Genomic DNA, 10,509 nt, shown 5'->3' on the forward strand with positions numbered 1-10,509 from the left:
CTCTTTTGGAAGGCCAAACCAAGTAGTTTCGCTTTCACAGCGAAACACACAGCGTCTGCACGACATGGCGGCAGCAACAATACTAAAGCGAAAATAAAAGTTAAGCCTTTTTTCTTTGCGTGAACATTTGGGCGGCGTTATGCAAATCTTCCCACATCGTGACGTAGACATGTGGGGACGTGTTAGAACGAGCCGTTTTAGGTAGGCGTGGTTGACTCTCAACTTTTATAAAGAATATCTCTTTGGATTTGAGACTTTAGTCTTTGCAACTTTACAGATCTTCTTTATGCACCAAGAGCTTGTAACACTCCAAAGAGAAAGGAAAAATTGAAATCGCATCATATGACCCCTTTAACTCCTCTCTTAACCCTAACGGTGTCCATATTTGCTCACAGCTCATGGAGGTTACAGGGAAGAACCAAGACGATTGTATGGTTGCTCTTCACGACTGCAACGAGGATGTCAACAGAGCCATCAACTTCCTGCTTGAGGGAACTTCTGATTCGGTAAAAATCTTATCTATCAGATGCATATGTGGTCTAGACTACTTAGTAGGCACTAAAACTCATGATGAGTTTTTGAAAAATGGGAACTGGTTTTACTAATAATGTCGCTACTGTCAGCTGTTTTGTGGCAGGCCTTTAAAGGCAGAACAATGATTTGTCTTTTTATTTTTCTGCATGTTTTTTCTTTTTTTTTAAGCTAAATGATGAACATACCATAGTGCTTAATGTCCAGATTCATGTGTGATTGATGCTAATCTACTTCATATAAAACATCTGTGATTGTTGTGGAGAAATTTGAGAGGCCCCTGCTTATAGACTAGGATTTGTTTGAATGATTTCTGGGAATGAAACTCTAAAATAGAAAGTGGGTCGCTTCTGTAGTGTTGATCAGAAGGTAATCCTGTGTCATAACAGACCTCTGCCTCCACCTCTGTGCCATAATACAAGCTCCTAAATGTCCTTCATCAGCAGTAATGATTCAACAACAATATGATAAGCAACCTTTTAAAAAAAATAAAAATAAAAATCAGTTATGTAAAATGACACTGCATTGACATCTGGCATCCGCTGTGTGATTATCTTTTTTTTAGTTTTTTTTGTTCATTCTGACTGCCACTAATTCATCTCTCGGTCGTCGTGCAGACCTCTTGGGAAACAGTGGGGAAAAAGAAAAGTCTTGGAAAGGATGCCACCTCCACAGAGAGTAAGGAAAACAAGGAGAACAGGGAGAAGAAAGAGCGGGAAAGCAGCAAGGGTCGTGGAGGAGCGAGCCGTCGTGGCAGAGGGACCAGTCGCAACCGGCAATGTGAGTGTGTTGGTGAGATTTCCTTGTGTTTACATAATAATAATAATAATAATAATAATTCATTACATTTATATAGCGCTTTTCTAGGCACTCAAAGCGCTTTACATTGTCAGGGGGTATCTCCTCATCCACCACCAGTGTGCAGCATCCACCTGGATGATGCGACGGCAGCCATAGTGCGCCAGAACGCCCACCACACACCAGCTTATTGGTGGAGAGGAGACAGAGTGATGAAGCCAATCAGTAGATATGGGGATTGTTAGGAGGCCATGATGATCAGAGGCCAATGGGCAAATTTGGCCAGGATGCCGAGGTCACACCTCTACTCTTTTCGAAAGACATCCTGGGATTTTTAATGACCACAGAGAGTCAGGACCTCGGTTTAACGTCTCATCCGAAGGATACATAGCTGTTTTGTTTGTGTTCGGCAGCAATATTTAGACAATATTTTGGTCCGTTTGATTGTGTGTGAGTAGGTTTAAAATTTTAAAAGATTTATGTGTGATTTTATTTTATTATCTATATAGCAAGGACGGAGGAGAATGGTGTGGACCCTGCTCCTGTTGAGAGAGGTGCTGACCGTGGCCGCAGGGGAAGAGGGAGAGGTGAGCCCGCACACACAGTGTAAACATTTCCCACACGGTCTTTTGCGTCAGTTATGCTTTTTAGGGATGTGCAAAACTACATTTACAAAATCGATTAACTGGGCTTTCTGTATTAGGGAAGCCCTGTATGATTAGACTCATGTCCACCAGACTCCAATCAGATGTAGTTTTTAGAGATTTATAGATATAGCTCTTTACTAGGGTGACTGGCATACATTCATCAAATAAATTTTAAGTCAAGTCAAGTCACCTTTATTTATATAGCACTTTTAACAATACAGATTTTGTCAAAGCAACTTTACAGTATTAAATAGGAAAATAGTGTGTCAATAATGCAAAATGACAATAGTAAACACTCAATTTTCAGTTACATAAAATGACCATAGTCCTTAAAAACTCTGAGATAGAATTGTTACTCATAGCAGGTGATTTGAAGTTTCAAAAGCGGTGCTTTGATGTTTGTAGCAGTGGTGCTTTAAAGGGGATGAATTTCTCAGAGTGGGTTTTACCCCCCTAACAGCCTGACAGTTTTAGCAGCTATAGAATGTCAGCAGCACATTAAATCCTTCAGTGAGAAGTTGCATCTCCCTTTTTGAAGTGGAATTTAAAAATCTAGCTGTTGGACATTTAGGATGTTTGACCATCCTCCTGACTCATCCCTAGTGTTCATGAGTTTGTTTTTTGTTCAGTGTCTGGAGGTAGAGGCAGAGGTCGGGCTCCGGTTACCAGCAGGTTTACAGCACAAGGGATGGGGTGAGTATCAGTCAAATTATATTTTAACCTAGAATATTCTCATTATCATACAGCAGCCACCTGAAATCCTGTCTTACACTCTGTGTATCCTCCTGCAGAACCTTTAACCCTGCAGACTACACTGCAGACAGCGGGACATCAAATTCACACACTGATGTCTGGGAGACGGGGGCCAATGACACTGCAGATGGGACAGGTAAGAGACCTCTATTGCACAGAACTTATTTCCCAATCCTTAGGCCCACTCTCATCTCTCTTTCTCTCTTTGACACGGTCTGTTCAGTGGCATGGCAGAACACTTCGGACGAGTGGGCAGCTGAAGACTGGAGTGAAGATGTGAGTGTGAGTCATGCGCTATAATTAACCTTCTGTGCATTATGGGATTTACAGAGCTTGAAATTAATAAGCCGGAAAAGACATGGTACAGTGCACAGCATAAATGAGTATACCCCCTCTGAAACTTAACAAATTCAGCAATTACTCTTTGCTTAGAAGACATGTTTTGCTATTTTAGAGATATAATATTCCAGCAAGTCTGCTTCATCAGTTACCAAAGAAGAATGTTAAAATTATTCAAGAAAATACAATTTTCTTATCAAAGTGATAAAATGTTGTGTTGCACAATGGCATGTATTTCTCTGTTTTTATTAAGAATATGTTTACATTTCATTACATTTCAATTTTGCCATCTTTCTATGAATTATATTAGTGTTCATTAAGAAAATACATCTTTTATATTTAATCAGAGGGGGTGTACTCATTTATGCTGTGCACTGTATATGTGTTGTCCAGAAATGTAAAGGTTAGCATGTAGACAATTGTAATGTAACATTTTTAAAATTATTTTATAGAAATTAATTTTGTAACATCTGTCTTTATCATTTTTGTGTGTTATATAAAACAGTTATATATTAATTTTTTTTTACAATTCTTAAAATCTTAAAATTATTACATTATAAATGTATAATATAATTTAAATACTACATAAATATAATTATATAATTATTGTTATATATTGCTATTTCTATTTAATATTTATATATTGCTTGTATAATTTTATATCTCTTTCATGATATCTCTTATCTCATATTTGTAGAAAAAAATATTTCACATTTTACTGCTACAAAAATAAAAGTACTAACTGGCCCTATTTAATCTCCAAAGCTCTCTGAGACCAAAGTGTTCACTTCCTCTTGTGCACCTCCAGCTGAGAACCACATCACACCTGGCCAAAGGTAATAACGTCAGAACTGGGGTTCTCATTTCATTCCAATCTTGTGATGATTACCGCATTTGCATATAGCTTATGTTTATTTCACTGACTATTTAGTGTATTTCGTTGTAGTCTGGATCTATCAACTCTGCTGCAGAAGCCTGTGGATCGTGAGGAGGTGGGAGGTCTGAAGGCCGTGGGCTCCTCTCAGGGGCTTGGCCACAGTCTAGTCTTCACCAACTCCCACCACCAGCCTGCTCGAAACGGAGGCACATCTACTGGTTCCAACAGCTACACACACGCCACCCTGGTGAGACAATCCACAGGCCTGATTTATAGCATTTAGAAAACCGTTTTCCTAGAGGATGAATGGCAGTAACTAGTGAACCTATGTTAAAGGGATAGCTCACCCAAAAATGAAAATTCTGTCATTAATTACTCACCCTCATGTCGTTCCAAACCTGTAAGACCTTCGTTCATCTTCGAAACACAAATTAAGATATTTTTGATGAATTCCGAGAGCTCTCTGTCCCTCACATAGACAGCAAGGATCCTAACATGATCAAGGTCCAAAAACGTAGTAAGGACATCGTTAAATTAATCCATGTGACATCATTGTTCCAACTGTAATTTTGCAAAGCTACAAGAATACTTTTTGTGCACAAAGAAAACCAAAATAACGACTTTATTCAACAATTCTTCTCCTCCGCGTCACCCTGGCGCCATTTTGGAGAGTATCACATACGTAAATAACGTATGCGACGTATGTACGCGGATACATTGTTTACGTTCAGATCAAAGCGTAAACAACATATATTCATAAAATTATGGTTGAACCACTGATGTCACATGGATTATTTTATCGATGTCCTTACTACGTTTCTGGACCTTGATCGTGTTAGGATCTAGGGCTGTGCAATTAATCGTATGCGATTGTCATGCGCATCTCGTCAGTAAAGCCGGTTCCGTGATTAGTAGTAAATCTCCATCACCTGCTTTCAGATGGAGTGGCATTTACTACACAGATTATTTGTTTTACTTTCTAGTTAGTTACTTTAAGAATAGTTGTATTGTGGTATATTGTTCAAATGCACTAGAGCTGGTAGAGGTGAGATCTGAATAGGTTCCCCCTCCTTTGTGTCTTTTTCCAGTCCTCTGTTTTGGGTTCTGGTTTTGGAGAGCTGGGTGGTCCAAAACTCGGGCAGACGGCTGGGCAGCAAATACTGGAACAGCTGAAGGGGCCTGGTCTTGGGCAGCTTACCTCCCAGCCCTCCAGCACAGGGACCAACTGCACCCCTGTAGGGGGGCTGGTGGGGACGGGGATGTCTGTCCCCTCCTCCTCCTCCTGGGACATCAAACCTCCTAGAACACAGAGCTCCGTTTCACTCCCCTCTCAATTCAGTCGTGAGTGTTACAAATGCTTTACTGAACCAGAAACACAAACTTGCTCAGTCTTGCAAACACATGGCTATGCATTAACACTTTTGATCTGTTCACACCAAAATCTGATGTTTCTACACAAATAAACAAGTACAAGCATCTTTTAAAACAATTGAAACTATTAATTCCAATGATCTTCACACTGCATCCATTTTTTTTTTTTTATGTGAATGGCTTTTCTGAATCTTTTGCACTGTAGGGGAGTTTCAGATGCAGCCAGAGCCATCTTTGGTGCTAAGCCAACTCGCCCAGCGACAGCAGGGCTCCATGACCCACACAGGGCCTCTAGCCAGGCAGCCCAACCCTCCCTCACTGAGTGCCCCTTCGCCCGCCCCGTGCACACTGGAAGCCTTTCCTAAAGCACCGGAACCTTCTCAGCACCGTGACGGGCCCTCGATGGCCCCCTCACAGGCAGCCGAATCTCAAAGCAGCAGCATACAGCAGCGGCAGATAAAGACTCAAAAGCGACGGATACCTCCCACTTCAAAGGTGACTAGAGATTAAAAAAGCATTGAGTTGGAAGGCTTTGTGAGATCTCTCAGTGAACTGTCTATTACAAACTACAGTTTATAGATAAACATACATGAAATGGCCTTCGAAAGCCATTTTGCTTACATAATCTGGCTTATTTCTGGGTTCAGTTTTCAAGCATAAAGAGTGTAGGGTGGGGCTTGATTTTATCCATCTGGAATTTATTGAATTGTGAAAAGTGGGTGTTACCAGAATAGAGGCGAGAGCAAGTTACAAAGACAATGCACAGAAAATGCACAGATGAATTGCTTTGACGTTTATATTTTTTTGCCATTGTTATGTTATGTTTCTGGCTTGCATTAATTATTAATTGAAAGTCAGTATCACAAAATGTTGAAATGGTCTTTTAATTAAAAAAAATAAAATAACCACAAACTTTTAATATGCGTATATTTGTACACATCCAGATTCCCGCGTCTGCTGTAGAGATGCCCGGCTCAGCAGATGTGTCCAGTCTAAATGTGCAGTTTGGTGCCCTGGACTTTGGTTCAGAATCTGCCCTGCCGGACTTCGGCCAGTCGGAGAACTGCACCAGTGAACCCATAAGGGAGGCTGCTGTGGTTCCTCAGTCACAGAGCAGCCTTTACTCTAAACCAATCAGGTCAGTCAGTGGTAGAAATGGAAGCACTGAGGACAAAATGGTCTTGATGTTTTTTTTTTCTTTTAGCAGTGGACTTCATGTATTGATGATTTTCCTTAATCTCTCAACGCATGTCTTTCAAACCAATGCTCTCTCTTTAGCTATAAAATCTCTCCATTTTGCATGCTAATATGTTTCCCATGATCTCCCCTGCAGTGAATCTCTGACCAGTCCGGTCCCTTTGCTGCTGCCTCTGGTCTCTTCTGACAGTATCTACCCCTCTCCCTCGGTACCTCTCCCCAGCCTCGCCCCCTCCCACACCACCCCCAGCTCGGCCGCAGCCCCCTCGTCCTCTTCATCCTCCTCTTCATCCTCCACTGCATCATCGGCTGGTAACAGCTTTGACTGCGGTGTGGCTCCTCACTCAAGATTGACCTTCTCTCAGAGCAAGGAGCCTTCTGGACCTGTGACAGTGAGTACAGACAGAGAAACTATAGTTTTAGATGTTTTACAGCTACAGAGCTGTGAAAATTTAAAGTTGATTTCTCAGTTAAAGGGTTACATCAACCAAAAATGAGAAAAAAAATTCACAATTTACACTACTGTGGAAAGGTTTGGGGTTCTTAAAGATTTTATTCAGACTTTTATTCAGCAAGAATGCATCAAATTGTTCAAATTTTCAAATGTTCTTTTCACATTTTCTACAAAAATATTAAGCAGCACAACTGTTTTCTGTTTTCTAAAAAAATCTTTAGAACAAAGTCAGCATATTAGAATGATGTCTGAAGGATCATGTGACACTGAAGACTGGAGTAATGGCTTCTGAAAATTCAAGATTTGCCATCCCAGGAATAAATTACATTTTAAAATACTTTAAAACAGAAATCATTTCTAAATTGTAGTAACAATTTCACAATATTACTGTATTTACTGTATGTTTGATCAAGTAAATGCAGCCTTTTGTGAAGGTGCTCTCATGTTGTTTCTTTAGTGCACAGTACTGTTGTACATCAAGGAGGTTATGCTGCCTATATTGATTCAATACACTTTGTTTGCATCTCTCACAGAACGGTTTCAATGGTGCGAGGACCTCTGCTGCTTTAGACAGTAAGTCAAACTCCTCATTTTTACCCTTCTTTCTGTGTCATATGCATTCAAGATGTATTTGCTTTATTTTTGTAATATATGATATTTATGCCTTCTCCATCAGCCACATCGAGTTCCTCCACTCCAAAACAAGAGTCTCCCTCTCTGGCCAGCAGCACAAGTGTTGCCCCTTCTGCCCCATCCTCACTGTTGCCCCCTTCTGTTACACCACACAGCTCTGCTCTGCCCAGCCTGGTATCTGAGCTGTCCTCTGCCAGCTTACCTCCCCTCAGCAGGTGAGCGAAATGCTTATTTGTACCTTTTCTTTGTATTACACAGTTCTTTTTCTCAAATGTTAAGTGGGATACTTATATCTGTGACACTGCCTGTTTTTCCTGTAGTCATGTGAGCAGTGGCCATTCCTCTGTGTCGGCACTTTGCACCACATCTTCACTTACAGTGAGTTCTGTAGGATGCACACACACAGACACGAACACGCGCACACTCTCTCTTCACCACCTCCGTCTGTATTTGTCCTCAGTATACCAGTGTTGACAGCGTGAACTCTCTCGCCCCCTCATCGATGGCGTTTTCCTCGCCGCCTGTGTCCGCTCTGCCCAGCAGCAATGTTAGCAGCTCAGCGAGTGGCAGCAACAGTCTGCACGGGTCTGGAGCTTTGGGTCAAGGCACCAATGGTAGCACACCTTCCGGTGTCAGGACTGTCCCGCTACTGTCTTCCTCCAGTGGTGAGAGAGAGCACACATCAGTGTTGTCACATCACCTTAATCATAACCAAGCATCACAATACCATGTAGTATCATAATACCATTCAGAATCAGAATGATCTTTATTCATATCGTTTAGATGCATTTCCTTATAGTAGGGCTGGTTTGTGGGTGTTCTGCTATGGTTTTAATTCCTAATTCATTTGTTTCTTCACATTTGAAAGCATTTGAAAATGGATTAAAAAATAAACGTGTAAAATAAACATACTTCATGAATATGACATCTGCCATTTTTCAAATATCGGCCGATAAGTTTTTCTGTCGGCCTTGGCGATATATATACCACTAAAAATAACATTTAGTCATGTGATGGCAAAGCTGGGTGCTCAAGAAACATTTCATATTAATGTTGGAAATAGTTGCTGCTTAATATTTTTGTTAAAACATTTTTTTGTAAATAGTTCAAAAGAGTAGCATTTATTTAAAAAAGAAATTTTTGTTAATATTATATATGTCTTATCGGTTACTTTTGATCAAATTAATGCATCCTCCTGAATAAAAGTATTCATTTCTTTAAAAAAAACTTTTGAATCATACTTTAAACTTAAGTTTATTGCATACATATAATTTGAAGTACAGCTTTGATGCAATAGTGACTAGCAATAGTACATTTACATTTAGTGTATTTTATTTTACATTTAAAATAGTAGTAACAGTAGTAACAGTACCACATTTTGAAAAATATAAAAACCAGGATGCTAAAATAGTACTGCAATATTATTCATCAAACATATAGACATTTGTAAACAAATGGACAGAATTCTGTAATGATTCTCTCACAGTGACTTGTTGCAGGCATGTATATAAACAACAACAAAAAAGGTGTTTATAATTTTCATATTTGCTTCCAATCTTATCATTAGCTCCTGCGTCCATTTGAGTTGAGGGGGAAATCTGCTATTCTTCATTCTCCAAAAACTCTTCCCTGTCTGTGTGCAGGTAAAGTTCCTCCTAATCTCTCTCAGGGGGTTCCTCCACTGCTGCCTAACCAGTACATCATGGGACCCGGAGGTCTGCTGCCTGCCTATCCGGTAAGCACCCTCATCCTCTTAAATCAAAACAGATCAGCTTTCAGTCGTCTGGGAAGTATTGAAGTGTATGTGGAATTTCAGGATTGTTGTGTGTGTGTGTGTTTGTTTGTTTTGGGTTGGGTGATTTCATGGTGTTGCTTTTATGCGCTCCTGTATAGCGGTGTGTTATTGTGTGTGTGTGACTTTTTAAAGAGTGTATTTGATGTGTATTTCTTTATGTGATGAAGTATAAGCATTAAGTCTGTGAATACTGAAATACTGCATATTGATTTCAGTAACATTTATAGTCTGTGAAGTGCTGAAAGTTCTCCTTTGTGTTGTACAGCAGATTTATGGCTATGAAGACCTCCACATGCTCCAATCCAGACTACCAATGGTGAGTCTGAGCCCATCAAATTCTCTTTAACGCTGCTGCTGAGCTTGTTTTTTCTTGATTATTAGTTGACTGACATTGAGAGCAGAATGGCAGATATAGATCTATGATATGAGACATAACTGCTGATATTCACACATATACAAGGCTGTTGGTAGGAAACATTTTGAATGGGAGAGCTAATATCTGGTAATGGGCCAAGCATGTGCAGTTATCAGCTCAAAAAGCCCAAAGACTAATCGGCCTGACCCAAGCTTGTTGCTATTATTATGTAATCGCCTGATTATGGTTATTTGATTATGAGCATTTGAGACAATATGACCATTCTAGATTCCAATCAATTTAAAATGGCCACCCAAATAAAAATAGAGAATATAAGCAAATAAAATAAAAATGCAGAAATCAAAGCTCTTCCTTTGTGTAAAATAAGTTTAAATTATTCAAATCTAGTTTAAAGTGAAGAATTTAGGACTTTAGAATATCTTGTGGTTGCAAAATTAATAGCATTTATATATGTGTGTGTATATAATTCATGCAGTGTAATTAAAATAACATTAATATCAATAATACAGGGTTCCCACTAGGGCTTGGTATCGATTCAGATGTCCCGATTCTATTCGATTTCGATTCGCAAGCTCTCGATTCGATTCGATTCTCGATTTTTTTATTACATTCAGTGAATATACTAAAGTCATCCGCGCCATCCGCCATTCATTCATTGTGGAAATCATGGCGCATATGCGTGATATCAAATTCTTCCGCAGATTTATAGTATTACTATAGCATTTCACCTGAGCATTG

General features: G+C 39.8%; 1 protein-coding gene across 1 annotated transcript in view; it reads left to right on the forward strand.

The window, feature by feature from the left end:
• The window catches only part of LOC107739719 (ubiquitin-associated protein 2-like), a 16,059-nt gene that overhangs the window by 348 nt on the left and 5,202 nt on the right, over positions 1-10,509 (forward strand). The window contains exons 2-19 of the mRNA XM_016551923.1: positions 396-506; positions 1,149-1,311; positions 1,839-1,916; positions 2,606-2,669; positions 2,768-2,865; positions 2,953-3,011; positions 3,834-3,904; positions 4,015-4,192; positions 5,034-5,286; positions 5,522-5,811; positions 6,261-6,454; positions 6,650-6,905; positions 7,501-7,540; positions 7,644-7,815; positions 7,921-7,978; positions 8,061-8,265; positions 9,244-9,335; positions 9,661-9,733. Coding sequence (XP_016407409.1) covers positions 396-506; positions 1,149-1,311; positions 1,839-1,916; positions 2,606-2,669; positions 2,768-2,865; positions 2,953-3,011; positions 3,834-3,904; positions 4,015-4,192; positions 5,034-5,286; positions 5,522-5,811; positions 6,261-6,454; positions 6,650-6,905; positions 7,501-7,540; positions 7,644-7,815; positions 7,921-7,978; positions 8,061-8,265; positions 9,244-9,335; positions 9,661-9,733 — 2,455 coding nt within the window. The remainder of the gene's footprint in view (positions 1-395; positions 507-1,148; positions 1,312-1,838; positions 1,917-2,605; positions 2,670-2,767; positions 2,866-2,952; positions 3,012-3,833; positions 3,905-4,014; positions 4,193-5,033; positions 5,287-5,521; positions 5,812-6,260; positions 6,455-6,649; positions 6,906-7,500; positions 7,541-7,643; positions 7,816-7,920; positions 7,979-8,060; positions 8,266-9,243; positions 9,336-9,660; positions 9,734-10,509) is intronic.

The sequence above is a fragment of the Sinocyclocheilus rhinocerous genome, unplaced genomic scaffold, assembly GCF_001515625.1.
Source record: "Sinocyclocheilus rhinocerous isolate Xijiao unplaced genomic scaffold, SAMN03320098_v1.1 scaffold585, whole genome shotgun sequence".
Lineage (NCBI taxonomy): Eukaryota > Metazoa > Chordata > Actinopteri > Cypriniformes > Cyprinidae > Sinocyclocheilus > Sinocyclocheilus rhinocerous.